The sequence below is a fragment of the Sturnira hondurensis genome, unplaced genomic scaffold (genome assembly GCF_014824575.4).
Source record: "Sturnira hondurensis isolate 20B ecotype Veracruz unplaced genomic scaffold, ASM1482457v3 Scaffold0012467, whole genome shotgun sequence".
Classification (NCBI taxonomy): domain Eukaryota; kingdom Metazoa; phylum Chordata; class Mammalia; order Chiroptera; family Phyllostomidae; genus Sturnira; species Sturnira hondurensis.
Genome location: NW_028085098.1, coordinates 1,005,864 through 1,028,630, shown reverse-complemented (window position 1 = coordinate 1,028,630; position 22,767 = coordinate 1,005,864). Strand labels below are relative to the sequence as shown.

The following is a 22,767-nucleotide window of genomic DNA, read 5'->3' as shown; positions in this document are numbered from 1 at the left end:
GGTATTGTTCCAAGTGCTTAATATCCACTAACTCAAGCCTCACAAAAACCCTATCAAATAGGTACCATTACTTATCTCTGTTTTATAGACAAAGAAACAGCAACATGGGGAGATTAAATAATTGCTCACATGCACCCCACAGAGCCAGGATTTACACTGGCAGGATGTCTCTACAGTTTGTGCTCTCAACCAGTCCATGATATTGCCCTGAACTTGTGTGTTGCCAGGAAACCACTGGCAACCCACAAACTGGTTATAACCAACAGGGGAATAACTTCTCTTTGAAGCATGTCTTATCTGCTCTACTTCTGTATGATGATGTCCCACTGAAATTGAAAAGCAAAACAACCTGACCAGACCTTCCCCAATGGGAAGGAGGGCTGATTCCGAAGCCGACTTAGGGGGCAAAGATAAGGGTTACAACGGGACTGAGGCTGAGGAGTTGGCAAATCCGTGAGCTAAATCTACACTGCTTTCTGTTTTGTGCCTTTAAGAATGGTTTTAAGTTTTTTAACATTTGAAAAAAGCAAAAGAAGAATAAGATTTTGTGACATGTGAAAAATGATAGGAAATTAAAATTTCAATGTTTATAAATGAGGTTTTATTGGAACACAGCCATGCTCATTCATTTACCTACTGTCCGTGGCTGCTTTTGTGTTACAATGGCAACACTGAATAGTTGTAACAAAAACCGTAGGGCCCACAATCTAGTCTTTTACAGAAAATATTCACTGACTCCTGGTTTAGAATGTGGCTTAAAATTAGACAGACCAGGTTATAAGTCCCTATATGTCTCTGCCAGTGTTTGTCTTCTAGTCCCATGAGTTAATCTCTCTAATCTGCTTCCTCAACTGCATGTCACAGATAAAAGGGCACCTATTTCATAAGCTTTGGGAAAGCATTAAATGAATCAGTGCCTATGAAAAACGACTTAGTACAGTGTCTGGCACAACTAATCAATACATATTAGCTGTTAGAACAGAACCAAGGGCAGGAAGCTTCATCTATGATATTTACCAGCACATTCTGAGCACCTAAACCAGTTCCTAGCACACAGCAGATGATCTATGAATATTAATTGAATACGCTGATGAGTCCTCTGTTTTCTACATTGGCAACAATTGCAGTTAATTCAGGGGTCAGTCAGAGGAGACTCAGAAAGATTAAGTTATTAGAGGAGTCGAGTGGAGCTGGACTTTCAGACCCTGACTTGATGGAGAAGAGGGAAATGGGAGGAACACGGGTGACGACGAAGTGGCAGTGAGAACGAACAAGATGCACTCAGAAACTTGTGTAATGGTCGACAGGCTAGTCTTGGGGGGGTAAGTCATAGTTTGAGGATTTCTGCTGGAATACTGTCTCCAGATGAATCTAATGATAGGAGGACAGGATTTGGAATGCGTTCCTCCCTCACTCCCACTCACCATCCCTTCCTACCCATGGTATCAATGCCAATTATTGTAACTGAAATATTAAAATTAAGAGCTATTTTTAAAGTTGATAGAGTAGGTCATCTATAGACATCAAACTAACCAGTTAGGTGAAAAGCTGACCCCTGAGAAAGTATCTTCATCAGTCATTTTCAAAACTACTACTTATTCTTTAACGTTTGGAAATTAAGAAGTTAGAATTTGGCTCCCTTTTTTAGTCTGATCATTGTAAGCATCTAATTATCTGAACTACTATAAGGATTTTATTTTTATAGCTTCCCATGAAAAGAAGTTTTGACATAGGTGAAATAATTGAAATTCACAAATTACCACTAATTGGAATATTTTAATAGCTTGGTATTTAACCGCATTTAGACTTCCTTTTAAATTGTACTTCATAAATTAATGTCCTTGTTTATTCATTCATTATTGAACAGCTACTCTGTGTCAGGTGCTGGGGTGTAAAGATTAAAGTGCAGCCCTGCCTTCAAGTGGCTCACAGGCCACTGGGAGAGGAAAACATGTAACAGTTAACAGTGTGACAGGGGTTCCTATGGGGGGCCTGTGGATTCACCGGGGACACCCAACTCTGAATGGGTGGGGGCAGGGGTGGCAGTGAGGGTCCACATGGGTTTCTCAAGCAGAGGATGCTGACCTGGATATTGAAGGATGAGTAAAGCTGCTCTCAACAGTCCCAACTCATGTGTGTGAGGTTAAATCACTGCCCAGGGTTGTGCAATGATCCTTCTCATTTTATGCAGAAAGTCACAAAAGTGTTTGCCTTTTTTAACCCATCACATCTCAGCTTTTATAAAACCCAAACAAAGCAATTATATTCAGAAAGAGAATAGTAACCAAAGAATCTAAAAATACAAACCTGACCATAGGTAGCTATTATGTACATATTTTATAATAGCAAATATTATAATATATACTATGCATTTATTTCAGCATTATAGAATAGCTCATTATACCGTATTTTATTTTATTATCTTATTATTTATTTTTCCCATTTTTTAAAGTCAAGTTTACTTGACTTTTAAAGCATTATTACATACAGTAAATTTCACCCTTTCCAGTGTACAATTCCATGAGTTTTTTCTTTTTTCAATTTTTAAATTATAGTTGACAGTATTATATTAGTTTCAGGTGCACAGCACATTATTTTAAGTGGAGATGGCACTTAGCAGACATATTTTTAAACTTACAGCTCAGGGGCAGGGTAGAAACCCCAGCATGGAAACGAGTCTCATCGAACTCTCCCTTATATCCTAGAAAAGAAAGCAGAAATGCATGTGAACTGCTTCTTCACTTATTTTTTAGCAACGGGAATAATTATAAAAGTACATTGTGAATAAAAATAAAAATACATTGTGAATAAAGCAAGTCCAGCAAACCTACTCTTTACCACAACCGAGGCATACGCTGAAAGCTCTCCTTTAACATTCATCGCTGAGGCCCGGTACTGAGCCGTGTCTTCAAAGTCACATCTAAAAGAACAAACAGAAGGGCATGGCCATCACAGTGATAGTCCTTGCAATTACTAGCTATTCCTTCAAGAATCTCTTTTCTACCACGACACACTGCAAATCAGTGGTTAACATGTTGTGCCAAGGAGCTCCTGACGAAGCTACTCTCTCTGATCTGGCTTCCTGTGGGATTTCTCGTAGTTCAAGAGATTTACAGCAGGTTCAACTCCACAGCACAGAATGGGAGAAAACCTATAGTCCATTGTCACCCTAGCCCGGGTTCATTTATGATGTTCAAGAAACGTCAACAAAATGCTAAGCACATACATCACAGCACAAACAGTATTATGATACTGGGGGCACAGCCTCCCTGTTGGTCTCCCTCAGGGTGACTTCAGTCTGGGGACAACAGGACAAAAGACAGGGAAAGAAAGAAACAGCCTCTGCTCGTAGACTTCCACAGCCTCCCTGAGCCACAGGCCAGATCCTGGTGGGTCTAATGTATTGTTCTGTGTTCTAGCCTCAAAGTACAAACAAGTTATTTATTCCTTAATTCTACTAAGGTTCAGGGCATACCTGGAGCTTTGGCCCACAGTACGACACAAGAACTGCCATTTGGAAGTTACTCTGAGTTGTAATACGGGAATCGGGATGTCTTTAACAGTGGAGTTAAGGAGACAACAATCTCATAGAGAGACGAACAGGCTGAGATTCCAAAGCAGGTTGTTTTGTGTCTTATTGCTGCTCCAGTCTGTGCTATTCCATGTCCCTCTAAGTTTAGTTTCACTTCTGTAAACTTATTTCTTGTTCAAATTTTACAGACAGCAGTAGAGTCCCGGGAACATCAATATAATTGTCTTTCCTGTAACTGTTTAATTGTCAAGCAACCACAGAGCACACTGTTTTCTCCGTAGAACCACCGACTGGCAGAACTGGTGTGACCTGAGGTCAGGGACAGGGCTTGGTGCATATCACAGGGTGCCAGGGTTCAATGTGCAGTCCAGCATCACATGTGTCAATTGCTCTGCTCTGCAGAGAAGGCCATAAATCTCTGAAGGTCAGCGCCATGCAAATCTTACTTTGACATCTCAGCATGTCATGGTTTTATGTGAACTGAAAGTGGTGGGAGCTTGTTTAACCTTTTTATCCAGGTAACGAGGCGTGAGTTTCAAAACTATCTTTGGAGACATGATAAACTTTTGAGGGCTTAGAAATTCTTATGTGGGTTCTGCTTTCAAATCTGGCTTTGGATTTTGCTTTAAAAACACCCCAGTGTCCACCCTGCCTCCACCTACAGGTTGATAGTGTGGGTGCACTGTTTTCCACAGCCCCTGGTGAGCAGAAGGAAAGAGCAATTTCTCCTAGTCCAGTTTACTTTCATTGCCACCCAAACCAACTTCCATGTACTTTACTGACTGAAGGCAAAAGAATGTGATAATGATGATGTTGATTTGGAACTCTGAAAAGATAATTGAATACGTCTATTTTTGTAACTTATTTTCTTAATGATGTCTAAGAAAAACTCACCAATATGTAAAAGGATAAATAAAAAGATACAAATTGTGTTTTTCTCAATATTTTTGACCGAATTCAAACATAAGATCACTTTAGTAGGTAAAGCGGGCTTGGCAAGAACCAGTCTTGCCCACCACCCATAGCCGGACACCTGGAGAGGCACTGTGCGTGCGGGTCCCCCATTGTGGTTGTGCTGCCCTGGGAACAAGGGCGGAGGGCGGCTACTACACGGAGCAGTGAGGTGCCTCCCCCTAGTGGTTGGGAGGCAACACACAGAGACTCTGATGTCCTTACTTGTTAATCTCCAGCGTGTGCATTCCATATCGACTTTCTATAATATACTTTCCAGGGTTTGCATGGACATTTATTGGCACCTGGTTTTTATACCTATGAGACAATGAAACAAGAGGAAGTAAGTCAAAATGTAAACATCTTCACTATTAAAACTGCACACATACGTAATTCTTGTTCTTGAAGGAACACCTGTAAACACGGCACTGAGGTCAGCAGCAGCACCAGTTCGACAAAGGCAAATCTATGGTAAACTAGATAAAATGCGCAGTTAATATAACAAAGCTTCTCACTGTATTTCCTTTCCTGTCCATCATAAAAATTACATTTAAAAAGCTGACCATTCATAACAATGTGGTTGAATCCTGCATATATAATGTTGAGTGGAAGAGCCAGATACAAAAGAGTACACAGTGCAGTGACTGCATCTCTGTAAGTGCAAAACCAGAAAAGACCAATTCATGCCGCCAGAAGTCAGGAAAGTGATATCCCCCTGGGGTCGGGGGTGTAGAGGAGTGGGTGGGGGGACAAGAAGGAGGCATCCTGGGTGCTGATCATGGTTAGTTTCTTGATTTGGGTGCTGGTTACGTGGGTGTGTGCAGTCTACAGAAATTCATCAAAGCTCTACATTTCTATACAATATGCACTCTTTGTGTGCATATTATACTTCAATAAAAGATCTACAGAAAAACTTGACCATTGTTGACACGACAGAGGAGAAGTTTTTGTGCTGGGCGTTTTATTGTTGGCTCTCTATGTAGGACGAGAGCAAAACATTCTTCCTCCTAACATTCTTGCATGTTGTTCAAAAACAGTGTGATTGTATTGGAAGCTCACTAGAGTTGAGTGTTTTATTCTGTCATAGGCAAGAATGGTTCTTGGCTTGGAAGAACGTAAAATACATTAATCATGAAAAAACTTATGACAAACGAAAGCTGAAAGGTTGATTCTCTTTTCCTGACTGTCCTAGCCCTACTTAAGTCTTTCAGGCCTCAGAGAGTGAGGTGACATGGAGGGGCCCTTCCTGAGAGACTCTCTCCCAAATCCAGAAGCAACATCTTGATTCTTTACCACGTCCTCATGATCTCAATTGCCAGTGACTATGGTGCCAAATCAGGCTCTCCTGCATAAGCCATTTTCTGCCCCAAAGAGGAGCTGGATTCAACTTGTTTCCTTTTCAGACACCCGACTTTTCATGCACAGATAACATAACACTAATAACCATAACTGACACAGAGCATTTACTATGAGCTAGGCGAGGTTCTAGTGCTTTGTGAATAGATTAGCAAATTCAACCCTCACAACAACCACATAAGGCAAAACTATTTTTAACTTCATTTTCCAGATGAAGACACCAAGGCACGAAGAGGTGAAGTAACTCGTCCCAGTTCACACAGCTAGGAATAGCAGAGCTGGGATCTGAACAGGCAGTCTGGCTCCTGACAACATGTGATGCTTCCATTTTCCAGTTGTTCTCTATTTAACTCTATTTTATTTCTTCAGACTTCTGGAAATGGTTATAAGGAGATTTGGGATCAGGGAAAGTGATGGAAAAGGAGAGAAGAAAACAATTTCAAATCAGTTCTTCTCTCCAGCTTGCACACTCACACACATGTGTGCACACAGGCTCTGTGTTGCTAAAACACATATAGATTCTCTCTGCTTTTTAGAAGGAATCATTCTCCTTCATTTAGCAAAATCCCAAGTGATCCTTTAAGGTTCATATCAAATGCCACTCTTCAATAAACTCTTCCCTAAAACACCCACACAATATTAATTTTTTTCCTGTCTCTCTGCATCAGTGTTACTTGGATCAAATTGCAAGATATAACACTTATTAAATTATGGCTGAATATATGTCACTTCTACTAAGCTTCCAGTGCCTTGATAATAGGGATTATGTCTGATCTATATCTATTTCTATTCCCACTTTCAAGAAAAATCAGTCATAGGCACATATTAGGCACTCAGTGTCTGTCAAATTGGATTGAATGGAATTATTTTGTAATGCAATAGATTAATTATAGCTTCATAATTTTTGGCCAAAGGAATAGTTCCTTTTTAAATTTTATTTATTTATTTATTTATTTTTAGAGAGGGGAGGGGAGGGAGAAAGAGAGGGAGAGAAACATCAATGTGTGGTTGTCTCTCATTGGATTCCCACTGGGGATCTGGCCTGCAACCCAGGCATGTGCCCTGATTGGGAATCGAATGGGCAGCCCTTTGGTTCACACGTTGGCACTCCCCACTGAGCCATACCAGCCAGGGCAGGAACAGATATCTGACAAGCATACACTTACTTCATGATGTGGACATACATATGAAAACAGTAAGTTGAGGCTCTTGTATCTCGGTTCTCCCTGATCTAAAATGAGAGGGGTGGACTGATTTAAAAATTGCAGTTACATGTATGATGTCAAATGGGTACTAGATTTATCATGGTGATCACTTCGTAAGTTATATAAATGCCTAATCATTGAGTTGTACCTCTGAAACTTATTTAACATTGTATATCAACTATAATTAAAAAATAAAAAAAATTTTTAAAGTGAAAAAAGAAAATTGCGGTTGCGTGGCAGTCATAGCGGCATAACCTACCCAACCTCGGAGCACACTGCCAGCTGCTTCTCGGAGGCCCGGCAGCAGCCCCAACCAGCTGTCTCACCACAGGCCCCAGCCCGGCAGGACTATCTGCTCAGGGATGGCCTGTAAAAAGAAATCTGCTGGCTGCTTCTCATATCTAACATTCCTCGTTTTGACGAATGACAGGGTAGGGCCTAATCATTGACATGATCTTCTGATTGAATTGGTTTATTTAATTTCACACTTGACTCAGAAGCTCCTTCTTGCTCAGTTTTTTTATGTGCTGTTTTTTAATAGTTCTTTTCAGCATATGACAGAAATATGACACCAAAGGCTGTGGAATGTGCTGCTTGACCCAAAACTGAGTGACACACAATTTAGCTTATGACCAAACATCTCCATAAAGTTTGACTTAGAACAGTATTTTGCATTTCCCAGGATTGCTTCACTTTCCTCACTCTGCAGTGCTACCCAACTTAGCTCCTTAATGATTTTTCTAATGTGACTACCTGGCACATGAAATAGGTTTAAAACATAAACCCTCATCTGCACACATCCAACATTGAGAATCTTCTGGTCTTTCCTCTGGTACCCCAGATGTTAGTGTAAGAAACACCTGTTTCAAAGCAGTGGACAAAGAGTAAATCAAGAAGCAATTCAATTCTCCATGGACTTCACCAAGGCATTCAGGTTCGGGGTCACTTGAGACTGGCTGTCTTGAGCATTAAGTCAGGGAAGGAAGGAAGGGTGTGTGGCCTGCTCTGAATATGCTTCACAGCTTGTTATTTCTGGACAGTGAAATTCCAAACTCACCAGTCATCAGCTAATTTTGGAAAGCAATCTACACCCTGGGATTATCTGTCAAGAGGTTTCTGAAATTCTTGTGCATATTCAGAGATACCCTATTTTTCTTATTATTTTCATGTAGTAGCTACAAACAGTTAATGAGCTTCCATTTACTCTAACTATTTACAGACTAATACTCTGTGTTTAAAACACACACACAGTTCTGTTAAACAAATGTCTGGGTACTGGGTTGACTTTGGTAACGAGGGTAACAAGGAAGGCTCTTTGGTAGTGGGAAGCATGGTCAAATAAAACGGCTTCATTCCATTTTTTTCTATCCGCACATAATGCATGCCAAAATGATATCCTGTTTAATCTCTCCACAAAGGTGACTGACTACTGCTTAGACTCCAACCTTATGTTTTGAATGAATAGTTATTACCCACTTTAAAAACCAGTTGGCCAAGAGAAACCAATCCCATTTGGACAGATTTTGGAATTACATAAATAAGAAAAATCTAAACTAAATCCCAGACCCTGATGTTGGGAAGTAATTAAAACTTACAAATAGTTGTTTGTAAGTTTTTAAACTACTATTTAAAGGTAGATTGTTTCCCTAAGACAATATAATAGAAACTACAAAACTTAAATAGTACATTGTGGATAACTATACTCTTATAAACAAATTCAATACATAATCCTATAATTAAATTTATAAATTCTTTTAATATGTGAAAATAGAAAAAAACCTTTTCCAAATTTCATTCTTCTTAAGATATAGTTCTCATACTATTTCATTCCCAGGTTTTAAATTATTATCATGCCCAATAACAATTTCTTTAAGTGTGTATTTTCAGATGACTTGAGGGGCAATGTGAAGAATTCTAAACATGTATTTTAAGTGTCTCTCTTGAGGATCTAGCCCAATATCCACACATGGATTAAAAAACTGTGAGTGAGAGAATGAATGAATGCAGCTCACTAATGCCAACATACGCCCCTGTGAGTGCATGTAAATCTCTCTGCAGACGACAATGCATATTTTCATTGATAAAATTGATCTAGACTTTGGGTTGGAAATCCAATTAAATCTGACTCTTATAACTCAATTCTCCCCTTCTTTTAAAGAGAACATTCCTATTGTCCCATTTTCATATAATTTTTCAAAATGACTAGGCAATACGTTTGTATGGTCCAAGAACCAGAAAGTATAAGGGTGCACAAGAAATAGTCTTCTTCCTGACACTTTCCTACTTTCTACTCAGCTCTTCCCCACAGTTAACTGTTCTCCTTAGATTCTTACATCTTCTCCCAGAGTTCCTTTATGTAAAGAAAGAAAATACAGTCCTCCCTCCATATCCACAGTGGATCAGTTCCAGGACCCCCTGAAGATACCAAAATCCACAGATACTCAAATCCCTGATATAAAATGGTGTAGTATTTGCATGTAACCTATGTTCATACATTGGCTACAACAAAGTATGCCCTAGCATAACTTGATTTCCATGGATCCAACATAGTGCTCGGCATGTGACAAATTCAAATTTTGCATTTTGAACATGACTGGGATGTTTTCCCCCCAAATATTTTCAATCTGCAGTTGATTGAATGCATGGATGTAAAACCTATAAGTATTGAGTTTCCTGACTACACAAACACAAATTTTTCCCCTCCTCTTTAAACCAATATACAGCCTATTATGCAAGCTATTATATAAATATAGCTTGTTTAGGAAAACAACTTTGTTTTTCCACCACATATATTCTTTTCTTTCTATGTTGACAAAGCCATGCTTCAGGGTGGCCAGCCTCACTGTAGTAATGCAGCAGTGTCTTCTGCAACTAACTTTTCCACTGGACCCAAGGCCTATGCAGGCTTCTCTGTTTTCAAAGTCAGTGGGGAATAGGGCAGTGCTCCTCAGGATCTCTTCACCTGGCCACGATGAGCAATGTGTGCTCCTGTCATTTAGCATCTCCGGCAACCTCTAGATTCCACCCACATAGGCTTGGTTAGCACGTGGGACTGACCAAAGAGCAGCTGCTGCGTGTTCATGTCATTTGTTAGACCTCAGGGATTTCCATGATCTGAAGGTGCTTAGTGGAAACTTGGAATAAAACTGTCTTTGGAAAGAGTTCTAAGGGAGCCAGGCCCAGGGAACACATGCCGGTGAAAGACATAGCTAGGGCCCTAACTGCTACAAGTAGAGGCAGCATGACTGCGTGAAACAGTATCACAAACTTACTTCTGTAATTTAACTCCTTCTAACCAGGGAGATCATTCTCAGTTATTTCTTTCATATTTGTCTTCAGTATTAGACCCAAGAAGCTGCAGTTGGGACCCAAAAAGGCATAAATGCCAGCAAAGTAATCAAGTACCTTGGTTCTTGCTTGGGCTGTGAGGGGAAGGATGCTTACTGAAGATTGCATGACCAGTATTGTAAAATCAGAGCTTCATGTAATGATTATTTTTTTGAAAAGGAAACACACCCAGGAGTGTACACTAATCCTACATAGTAGTTTACTCCCAGAGGTGGATTTATCTCGGAGCCAATGAAACTGAAGTTGTAGGGTCTCCCACTAGCACAGGTCCCCACGAGACTCCATGCCTAATCTATACTACCAACTTCATATTCTTTTTTGTAAAGAGTACCCCCAAACTGTAGAAGCTTCATGCCCCACAAAATCTGGATCTAACCTCTTAATTGCCATTGCCAGTTTTCTGTCATCTGCTAGCAGATTGTCTAAATTTTAGTTCTATCCAGGGACAAATCTTGCTCTCTGAAGTATGGTTAACTATTTTCTTAGTGGTCCACTAGTTCTTTTGTTGTAATATTTTACTTTTTACTTGACTTGCAAGGCAATAGGATTTTCTGTGAAGTGTCCCAATCCATCCCTAAAGGGGGAATTTGGGTAAAAATGAAGCTGTCTTCTCCAAGCACTAACGGGGGTGTAGAAACTAGGGAAAGGCTCGTTCCAATAGATGACCAGCCACCTAATCATTCCTGAGACAAATCTTGCTTTTGTCTTTTTAGTTTTGTTTAAAAGGAGCCCCTAGGACATAAAAGTCACATGTTAAAAAGATAAATATTTCAACACCAGTTATGAAAGTTTTGTAACGAATGGCACTACAATTCAGTTCCATTAGTAAGGACAACTGAAAATTGGCAATATATTCGATTTTTTCACTGTGACTGGAATTCTAAGAGTTGACAATTTGGTCATCTCAAATTTCCCTGGGGAGCTTTGATCTTTTATTGTTTGTTTTTAAATCACTCTTTTTTTTTCCAGTCAAAAAATACAATGTAAGGAGTTTAATCTTCAACATATTTTGAGCTCTACCTTTGTGGAACCACATAACTCTGATTTAATAAATAACACCATCAATGTATATAAGCATGTTTGCACTATGGTTTCTGTGTATTTAACAAAATTAATAAATGCATGAGAAATTAAGATTTATCTCCCAGATATTACTTTGTATCCTTTCAAAAATCATCTTTAATTTGAAGTTTTAAAAAGCAGGAAAACAGAGATGGGATGCTGTGTGATAAATATATGTACTTAATTCAGGACTCTGATTATTCATTTATTAATAGTAAATTTCCATTTTACAAAAGGATATTTTTACTGACCAAAGAATATATCTTGGAGCTGGAAATTTGTTATTCTTCATGCACTTCTATAGGAAAGTTTGGATTTTTTTGAAGGTGGGAAGTAATCAGTTTTTGAACAGAAAATGTCCCTTTAATAGGCCAAATTGTGCAACTCTATACTCACAGAGAAAGGTGAGGCAAAGATAGGTTGATTCTTAGCTTATTATAGTATACCTTTGTACCCTAAAGGTTGTAAATTTATTTTTTAAACTTCATTTGCATTGAAATATGTTTCTGTAGTTCTCATTTTTGTTTCCTATAAATTATTTGCCTTGGTAATATATAGTTGGCTTAGGTTTTCATTCTTTGCTTTTCAAACTCAAGAACCCTGAAAAAAGTTTACATACAAGAAAAATTATAAGTAAATCCAATATTATCAGAGGTAGGTTGATATTGTAGGTGAATTTTTTAAAACACACCACCTGTTCCTTAAGAATGACCTTAGACAGGGTCTATCTAGTCAGCTACCTCCATTTGTGCTAGCCAGGTGTCCGACCAACACTAGAGATGGTGGGGAAGAAAGAAGGAGGAGGCGGGGGCCCTGGGGGCAACAATGCTGTCCAGTGTAGTGTTTATACTACAACACAGGGTGCATTTACCACTACTCCTGAGGAGAAGAAAACAGCATGCAAAATACTCATGTCAGAGAATAAAGTAAAAAAACATCTTTTTGAGTTGCCTTAATCATTTTCGCACTTCTGCTCTCTGTAGCAGACATTTATGACATAAAACAAGAAAATTCTGAGCTCAGGGATCAAAAAATCATTGACAATTGCAATAGGAAGGAAATACAATGGAAGGAGAAAGAGGTGCTTATCCTTTATGGAAAGAAAACTCTTTCTGGCCCCACATTGAGTGATATTTCCCATCAAATCCCAACTTTTTTTTTGCTTTAGAAAACTCACTGAGACCTGAGTTCACATAAGGAGTAGAGTTTGAGCCGTTTGGCCTTTAATTATGTTTAAAACAGCAGTATTGCTTCTTCTCACAAAATGATACCTATATTTAATGAGAACAAGTTTGTATGGCTCATAGCAGTTGTACGTGTATTTTTTAATTTGTATGTAAATATGTTGATGACATTTTAACATGATACAAGGTAAAGACCTACTTGTATAATGCAATTATAAAATATCGTAATGCATTATAATGTATGAAAGACTATTCTTCTCATACATAAAATATTAATCCCAGTATCCTTTCTTCACTATTTAAAAAATATATACAAATTTGTCAATGTTTTCATTGACTCCTGCATATTTATAATGGTGGATGTTTTCACAAGAGGTACAGTTAACTTTGTTTAATTGATTCTATGATCAGCTTTCATAAAGATAACATACCATGTGACACGAGGTTCTGGCCAGCCTGATACCGAGCAGTATAATTTTACGTTTTCTTTCTCCCAAACAGTGTGGGAACGAAGCTTAATGACAAACTCAGGAGCATGGAGAAGATGATCTTCATTCAACTTTCTATGAAATGCCTCAGTTTCCTCCAACTGAAAAAAATAAAAATATTATAAAATCAAAGTGACTTGTGCTACTAAAACAACAAGCAGAAACCAAAATTATATCTATTTTTCCATTTGGAACCTGACTTCTGTATTAAAATCAAATGCATACCCCTTAGTACTTTTTCAACAAATATACAATTTAATTTTTAAGCCTGAGGAACATATTTTATTTCCCTAAGGTGGACTTCTTAAGGTTCTTTAGAAGCTTAATTTCTGTAGAACTTAAAATTCTATGGAGTTTAAAACAATTAAGTTTGTCTTTCTCTGACACATATATTTTGATGTCCTCCTCTTTGTTTCTCTTGTTTTGTTTCTCCACAAGATTATATTTCTTCATTTGAAACAAATCAATTTACACACACACATACACACACACACGTTACATGCATTTCTACTATTGTAAATTATATTGAAGTGTCTTTTCTTACTTTTTTTCTTAGTGACAGATGTTCTGCCTTTTCTCGAATTGCAACTTTCCTCGACTTCTTCTCAAAAATTTCCTCCTGCTGAAGAGTGGATGTAGACTGTTTTGACGAGGTGGACCGTTTGGATGTTGCGAGTCCTTCTTCACTAGCAAGAAGATTCCTCTGGGCTATATAAGCAGCAGCTTCTTTAATCCTTTCTTCTTCTGTGTCTTCAATTCCACTGACATGCACTTGGCTAGAATATAATAATGGCAAAATATAGGTACTGTGTGTGGCAGTGATAAGATTGCCTGATTTTACTAAGTTCAAAGTACCAGACCTCAGACATTGTGCACCACATCCAAAGAAAACCTGGTAAATCAGAAACTCTTCACATACGAAGTCACAAACAATGATAACAACCATAATAATACCTGTGATCACCCTCGAGCTTTGCCTAGTGCTTTTTTAAACATTATCTTGTTTTACCACCACAACCACCTTTTTTAAAAAGACTTTGTTTATTTATTTTTTGACAAAGGGGAAGGGAGGGAGAAAAAGAGGGAGAGAAACATCAATGGATCAATTGGTTGCCAACGGGAGACCTGGCCCCCAACCCAGCCATATGCCCTGACAGGGAACTGAACCACTGACCTTTCAGTCACAGGCTAGCACTCAATCCACTGAGCCACACCAGCCAGGGCCAATTTAAAATGAATTTAAAATCTATACAATACTCTATCCTTGACTGTCTTAACTAAAAACCTGTCATGGACGCAGTAAACTCAAAATATTTCAGTGTAAGAAATGAAATTTTCTTTTTTAAAATTATATTTTACTGATTAAGCTATTACAGTTGTCCCGATTTTCCCTCTTTGCTCCCTCCAACCAGCACCTCATACTCCCTCAGGCAATCCCCCCACCGTTGTTCATGTCCCTGGGTCATGCAGATAAGTTCTTTGGGCACTCCATTTTCTGTACTGTACTTTACATCCTCATGGCTATTCTGGAACTACCTATTTGTACTTCTTAATTCCCTCACCTCCTCACTATTCTCCCACACCACCCTCTCATCTGGCAACCATCAAAATGCTCTCCATATCCATGATTCTTTTTCTTTTCTTCTTGTTTGCTTAGTTTGTTTTTTCTATTCAATTATTGATAGATTTGTGGGTTTTGCCATTTTATTGTTCATAGCTTTGATCTTCTTTTTCTTAAATAAGAAAAAGAAGCTTTCCCATTAACATTTCATATAATACTGGCTGGATGGTGATGATGAACTTCTTTAGCTTTTTGTTGTCTAAAAAGCTCTTTATCTGTCCTTGTTGTCTAAATGATAGCTTTGATGGGTAGAGTAATCTTGGTTGTAGGTCTTTGCTTTTTCATCACTTTGAGTACTTCTTGCCAATCCCTTCTAGCCTGCATAGTTTCTTTTGAGAAATCAGCTGACAGTCTTATGGGAGTTCCCTTGTAGGTAACTAAATTCTTTTCTCTTGCTGCTTTTAAGATTCTCTCTGTTTTTAACATTTGGCATTTTAATTATGGTGTGTCTTGGTGTGGGCCTTTTTGGGTTCATCTTGTCTGGGACTCTCTGTGCTTCCTGGACTTACATGTCTACTTCCTTCACCAAATTAGGGAAGTTCTCTGTCATTTTTTTCAAATAGCTTTCAATTTTTGCTCTTTCTTCTCCTTCTGGTACAGTACCCCATAATGTAATATTTGTACTCTTGAAGTTGTCCTAGAAGCTTCTTACACTAGCTTCCTTTTTTGGATTCTTTTTCTTCTTGCTGTTCTGAGTGGGTGTTTTCTGTTCCTTATATTCCAAATTACTTGTGACTTTCAGCTTCATCCACTGTACTGTTGATTCCCTGTAATTGTTTTTTATTTCAATTAGTATATCCTTAACTTTTTTGTGTGAATTATTTTTTATTGTTGTTCAAGTACAGTTTTCCCCATTTTTACCCCACTGCCCCCCCGCCCCACCTATCCCCATCTCCCACCCTCAAACCTATCCCCTTTGGCTTTGTCCATGTGTCCTTTATAGATGTCCCTTGACATCCTTTCCCCTATTATCCCCCTATTATCCCTCTCCCCACTTCTCTCTGGTTTCTGTCAATTTGTTCTTTATTTCAATATCTCTGGTTGTATTTTGCTTGCTTTTTTGTTTTGTTGATTAGGTTCCACTTATAGGTTAGATCATATGGTATTTTTCTTTCACTACTTGGCTTATTTCATTTAGCACGCTCTCCAGTTCCATCCATGCTGTTGCGAAGAATAGGAGCTCCTTCTTTCTTTCTGCTGTGTAGTATTCCACTTTGTAAATGTACCACAGTTTTTTGATCCACTCATTTACTGATGGGTACTTAGGGTGCTTCCAGCATTTGGCTATTGTACATTGTGCTGCTATGAACACTGGGGTACATCGACTCTTTTGAATTGGTATTTCAGGATCTTTAGGGTATAATCCCAACAGTGGTATTGCTGGGTCAAATAAACAAATGGGACCTCATCAAAATAAAAAGCTTCTTCATGGCTAAAGAAAACATCATTAAAATGTAAAGAGAACCAACTATATGGGAAAACATATTTGCAAATGACCCTGGACAAGGGGTTGATTTCCAAAATACATAAAGAACTCACAGGATTCTATTGCAGGAAGACAAACAACCCAATTAAAAATGGGCAAAGGACTTGAATAGACCCTTCATTTTTGACAGGATCTTTTTTTATGCTGTTGAGGTTCTCACTAAGTTCCTTGAGCATCCCTATAACTAGTGTTTTGAACTCTGAATCTAAAAGATAGTTATCTCCATTTTGTTTAGTTCTTTTTTGAAGTTTTGTTCTTATCTTTCATTTGGGCCATATTTCTTTTTCTTTTCATTTTTGCAGCCTCCATGTATGTGTTTCTATGTATGGAGTAGAGCTGCCACATCTCCCAGGTTTGGTAGAGTAGCCTAATGTACTAGGTGTCCTTGGAGTCTGGTGGCACAAGCTCCCCTATTACCCAAGCAAGGTACTCCATATGCCCTCACCATGTGAGCTGTGTACACGCCCTGTTGTATTTGGACCTTGGTTGCTATTGGTATGCCCATGGTCAGCAGATGACTATGTTCTGTCCAGGACCACACAGCAGAAACTACAAAGTGATCTGCAGATGGCTGCTACTTGTGCTGGGCTTGGAGGTGCCCTGGTAAGGCCAACTACCTATTTGGTTCACACCAGAGCTCGCTGCTGCTAGTGCTGGGCCTGGCACCATTTAGGAAGAGGAATGGGCTCATTGAAGCCAGATGCTGCTTGTTTGAAGGAATTTAGGAAAATCTGAAGCATAGGTCAAGATAAGCCATTCATGTGGAAAAGCCACTGGAAACAGCTTGGGTGGGCCCAAAAGTTGGGTGGGGCAAACAGTGTGAGCCAGGTTGATGAAGTCTTAGATATGGCAACTGTCTGCTGGCTCTGTGGCTCAGTGAGGGGAAGGCTCAGAAAAGGAACAATGGTCTCTGCCAGCACTTCTGTATTGGAGAAAGCAGCCCTCCAGCTCTTGCCCTGTTGTTGGACAATTCATCTCCTCCCCATAGGTCTCTGATGCCTTTCAATCTGCTGTTCCCACACTGGAGCACAGAGGGAGTAAGTTCAAGAAAGTCTGTGTGTGGGCCCTTTAAGAAGAAATGGCTGAGACTCCTACATTTCTATCTTCCAGAGCCTCAATCTCTGCTGTTTTTTACAGCCAGAAGTTATGAGAACTTACTTTCCTGTTACTGGACCCCTAGACTGGGGACCCTAGTATGGAGCTGGGACTCCTCACTCCTGAGATATCCCTCCTGATTTTTATCCACATTATGTGGGTGTGGGACCAGTTTGTTCCATGTCTCCACCTCTACTACCACTCTCGATGTGGTTTCTTCTTTAATCCATAGTTATAGGACTTCCATTCAGCCCAGTTACTGATGGTTCTGAATGATGGTTGTTCTTTAGTTTAGTTGTAATTTTGATGTGGTTATGAGAGGAGATGTGCCGTGTTTACCTATGCTGCTATCATGATGAAGTATTATTTTTAATGTGGTAATAGCAGTAAAATGTAGCAGATGTCTCCATATAAAAATAAATAACTGAAAATAAAACCTAAAAGATAAATTTTTATTCACATTTTCTTTCATCATAGTTAATTTTATAAATTATTATTTCTTGAGACTGGCCTGGAAGACACAAAATTGTTTGGTGGGCAAAGGGCAGGAAAAAGACAGTGGGAGCTTCATCTGATGCCCACACAGGTAGAGAAGCTTGCCATGAAGTTTAATGCTAAGCTAATGTGGTTTTTAAATAATTTTTTTAAATGTTGAGGGTGGGGGTATAAAATATTTCACTCCTCCTCCCTAGCCATCTCCTGTAATGAACACAAACACACATTACATTAACTGTCAAGAGGCTAAGTATGGGCAGGCATTCTTAGTAATATAAGGATGTTTCTCTGGAAAGCTCACTTAAACAATCAGATATCAAAAAAATCAAACCTAAAAAAATCAAAGCTAAAAATAGAATATTATTTATTCCTTTATGTTCGTAATTGTGTTCAGAGCAATTATGATATTAGCTTCTGAAAGAATTCAGAAAGGAGTTATTAGAGATCATAGGAAAGAAAAATACAGGGAAACAAAAATCACAACCACGTTATTGCCTACTGAATGTCCTGATAGCATTTGTCCTGAGAAAAAGACACCCCTTTGAGTATCAATTTAGCTCTGTTAATAGTTCTCCATTAGAAAGGAAATCAATAGGGGAAGCTACAGTAAGTTCCCCTTGAACTTTAATTTGGTGTCTCAGAGTCTCAGACAAGTTTCCTTTCATGATTCCATTGGATATTATTATCATTCAAAAATGTTTATATTTTAAACACAGAAATTTGGTATTATACTTGTGATTTAATGATTATTTTGTTTGATATTTACCTCAAATAAATAGTATTTTATTATACACTCAACAAATATAAGCCAGGTATTCAAGTTATGATGCAATTCTTTTACTTAGTCTAGTTATCTAAGATTTCTTTTCTTCTAATGAAAAATAACTAAAACCACATAGGCAATCATAATTTTTCCAACTACTTGAACATATCATCTCATTTTGCTTTTTTAGATCACCCAGCGTTTGACAGTTTGAACATCTCTTTCTACTCTATAGTGACTAGACATAGTATTCAACCACTAGCATTCAACACCCTCCTTCTAATTTCAACAAGTAACAAAAGTAAAACTAAGTTCCTAATCATTCTCTTTCCTCATGTAGCCATGCTGTGTAATGGCAAAGACTTTTACAATAAACACACCTCAGTGCAGAGTTCAAGGTTCTTCAGACCTTTCTCAACCATACATAGCAAGTGTTCAATAAATGGTAGCTGCTATTATTATTATTACTTGACAGCATTTACTGTATACTTTATTATAATCAAAGCCAGAGAATTCATACTCACCGTCCTGAGAAAATGGGCATTATATAGTTGCTTGGCAGATTTTCCTTCTCCTCCCCAGAGAGAAGGCTCTTCTTGGCTCTCTTTGTTTGGGGGCTCAACTTGGATGAATAATCTTCTAACATAAGACTGGAATCTGTAAGTCTGAAATAAAACCCCAAATATTTGACAGTAACAAAAAACTACTTAAAATATTCGAAATACTTTTAAAACAAAGATTTAACTAGGGGGAATTTTCACAGAATCCTAGATCTCCAATTTTATAATTACCTTTTATCTTTAGAACAAAAGTGGAGTGAGAAACTCTATACAGACACAAGAGAAAATAGGCCTAGCATAATTTCGTGGCTTTCTCCCTAGGTGTCAAGGAAAAGCAGTGGTACTTTTGTAATAGTTCCAAATATCCTTTGCTGTTAAGTTAATGTTCATAATTTAGGCCGTTTATGTAAATGGCTTGGATACATTATGCATCCAATTTGGGGGGCTGTTAAAATGCGAAATATTCTGGATAGGGACCCCAGGCAGTTCAGATGCAGGGCCCTACATTCAGTTTGGGGGACTTAATGGATCATAGAAATACCCAACCATTTGAAAGAACACTGGATTTGTCCAACAATAGAGTTAACATATTTCATGTGAATACACAGTGACTCAGAAAATTACAGGGTGGGATAAAGAACCCTTTGGCCAGGTCTGCTGCACACAAAAATCTGCCCTTGCACACTGGTGCAAAGGTGTGCTTGGAGACGGCGTGCCAGTGAACCCAAAACATGCATCAGGGAAGAAAACATGAAAACAGAGATTGCACCTAGAGAAAAAGAGTTGATGAAACTAAAACACAGCCTCTGATTCTCAAATTAATTTAAATGCACTTCATTCAAACATATACAATGTGGGAAAAAGAGTTGATGAAACTAAAACACAGCCTCTGATTCTCAAATTAATTTAAATGCACTTCATTCAAACATACACAATGTGGCATACGTTTCAGGTGCTCATGGAATCCTTGAAGGCAATCCATGGACTCATGTTAAAAGCTGTAATGAAAGATGTTTCCAATAAGGAGCTGTACCAGACGTCTATGAACTACCCTATTTTTCTGTACATTAGAAATGATTCTAAAATAAAAAGCTAAAATTAAAAAGGCTGCTAATCTAGAGAAACTTTGAAAAGAAAATGAAGTGTGTGAGTGGTGTGACACGGGATAAATGAGCTGCCCAACTGACACAGAAAAACCTTTCAAACTGTCCGAACCTTGACCCCTTTTCAACCTCTAACAAGCCTTAGGGAAAGCAAAGGAGATTACCTAAATCAGAAGCAGAATGTAGGCCACACAAACATAATACAAAAAGGAATATATAATAATGCAAGTAAACCAGTCCTCTGCTAAACAAGTAGCTCAAAAATGTGAGGACTTCTGGGAGGTACAGGGGCATGGTGGCACTGTGCCTGGTGGAGAGGGTGGGTACTGCCTTTAAACCCAGGACTGGAAATGGCTAACTCCTTCTTACCCACTAACTACAACTTCCCCTGGGGTGAATTTCTAGCTCTTACTATATGATCAGCATGAAAACCAAAGGTTAGCCCTGGCCAGTGTGGCTCAGCTGGTTGGAGCAGTGTCCTGTAACTAAAAGGTCGAGGGTTTGTTTCCTGGTTAGGGCACATACCTAGGTTGCCGGTTCAATCCTTAGTCTGGGTGCGTACAGGAGGCACCTAATCAATGTTTCTCTCTCTCCCTTCCTTACTTCCTCCCAGCGATAAAAAATGTATTTGGGTGAGGAGAAAAAAAAACTCACTAAAACTAAAGGTTAGAACCTTTAATTAAAACTTGGGGGTCGGTTACCAACTGGAAACCTTGGTGAAATTTGTTCCTGGCTGGGTGTTCCTAGCAGGCAGCAGCAAAATGACCACACTCTACCCCCAGCAGGCTACAAAGTACAGGCTGTCCTGCACTGAACACACTGACAGCTGCCAGAGCGGGGGAGGCGGGGGACTGGACGAAAGAAGGTGAAGGGATTACCCAAAGAACATAGACACAGAAACGGTGTGGTGATGGCCAGAGGGGAGTAGGGTTGAGGGCATGGGGGAGGGTGCAAAGGGGGGGGGATGGGACATCTGTAATAGTGCAAGCAGCAAGCTGTGATTATACAGGTCTAGCTTCAAAGTGGTATTTTCCTTTACTCTTTTATTCCATTACTATACAAAATAAAGTTAATTATGGAGTTTAAGACTCTCTTTTTTTTTCTATTTATAGAACATTTGCATTTTCAGATTTTTCTCCTGTTGTTCTGGTTTGGCTCTTTTTTCTGTATAGCAGTCCCCTCTTTTCTTTGGGGTATACACAGGGGGACCACCCCCAAAACCAGAATTATCTTTTGTAGGGCAGGCTAGGTGAGTGTTCTAGGAACCCATTGGTCAGTGTATCAGCTGGTGTTGTTGTGAGAGGCTGCATATAGCTTCAGTGAATATTTTTTTAAGACTCTTTCAATGTGCTTGCCCATTTCATGATGGGTTATTTATGAGCACACTTGCCCACACTGCTCTGAGTTTTCAGTAGTTTTTAAGCAAAAAGTAGCATTCCCCCATGCCCCACCCTCCCTATTCATCCAATCTCACCCCGAGTGACTCTTTTTGTTTTCCCACATGAAAAAAATCTCTCAGAAGGAAATGTTTTGCCACTCTGGAAGAGGCAAAACAAAATAAAAAGTGGCAGAAGCACCAAAAGGCATCAAAATCGACGAGTTCAAAAACTGTTATGAGCAATGGAAAAAACTTCTTGATAGGTGTATTGCATCAAATGGAGAGTACTTTGAAGGTGACTAAAGTTTAAACATGTAGGAATAAATGCACAAGTCTTTATAAATAAATTCTGGTTTTTGAGGGATCCACTCTTATATGTTCCAAGATTCCAAGTGGAAGCCACAAGCAACAGATAGCACTGAACCCTGTACATACTATGTTTTATTCCAGTGCATACATACCTATTATAAAGTTTACAGCTTCTCATTAGCATATCTGAATGCCGACAACACTACTCTCATGCTTAGGGGCCATTACTAATTAAAATAAAGGTCCCTGAAACACGAGCACTGCAACAGTTGTTCTGATAACCAAGGTTGTGGCTACTAAGTGACCAACAGGTGGGAATGTCTACAGCACGAACATTCTGGACAAAGGGATAATTCCCATCCGGGACAGGGTGCAGCAGGAGATTCTGAGATGTCATCTCATTACTCAGAATGCCACATAATTTAAAACTGAGGAGTTGCAGCTCTGACCAGTGTGGTTCATGGGTTGGGCAGTATATCACAAAGCAAATGGTTGCCAGTTCGATTCCCAGTCAGGGCATATACCTGGGTTGTAGGTTCCATCCCCAATCAGGGTACATTCTAGAGGCAACCAATCAGTTTTTCTCTCTCACATCAATGTTTCTCTCCCTCTCTTTCCCCTTCCCTTCCCCTCCCCTCTCTCTATAAATAAATAAATAAATAACATCCTAAAATAATTATGAATTGTGTATTTCTGGAATTTTCCATTTAACATTTTTGGACCACAGTTGACCTTGGGTAATTGAAACCCAGAAAGGGAAATCACAAATAAGGGAGGAGATACTGTACTTGCATTCTAGTGTTTACAGTTATATTCTTTTTTTAAAAAAAT

General features: G+C 38.9%; 1 protein-coding gene across 2 annotated transcripts in view; it reads right to left on the bottom strand.

Moving 5' to 3' along the window:
- Positions 1-22,767, bottom strand: part of MYOM1 (myomesin 1) — a 154,821-nt gene that overhangs the window by 87,586 nt on the left and 44,468 nt on the right. For both annotated transcript variants that reach the window (XM_037060703.1, XM_037060704.1), the window contains 6 exons: positions 19,111-19,251; positions 13,671-13,902; positions 13,070-13,227; positions 4,709-4,801; positions 2,832-2,920; positions 2,639-2,701 (listed from right to left, as the gene is read on the bottom strand). In XM_037060703.1, coding sequence (XP_036916598.1) covers positions 2,639-2,701; positions 2,832-2,920; positions 4,709-4,801; positions 13,070-13,227; positions 13,671-13,902; positions 19,111-19,251 — 776 coding nt within the window. The remainder of the gene's footprint in view (positions 1-2,638; positions 2,702-2,831; positions 2,921-4,708; positions 4,802-13,069; positions 13,228-13,670; positions 13,903-19,110; positions 19,252-22,767) is intronic.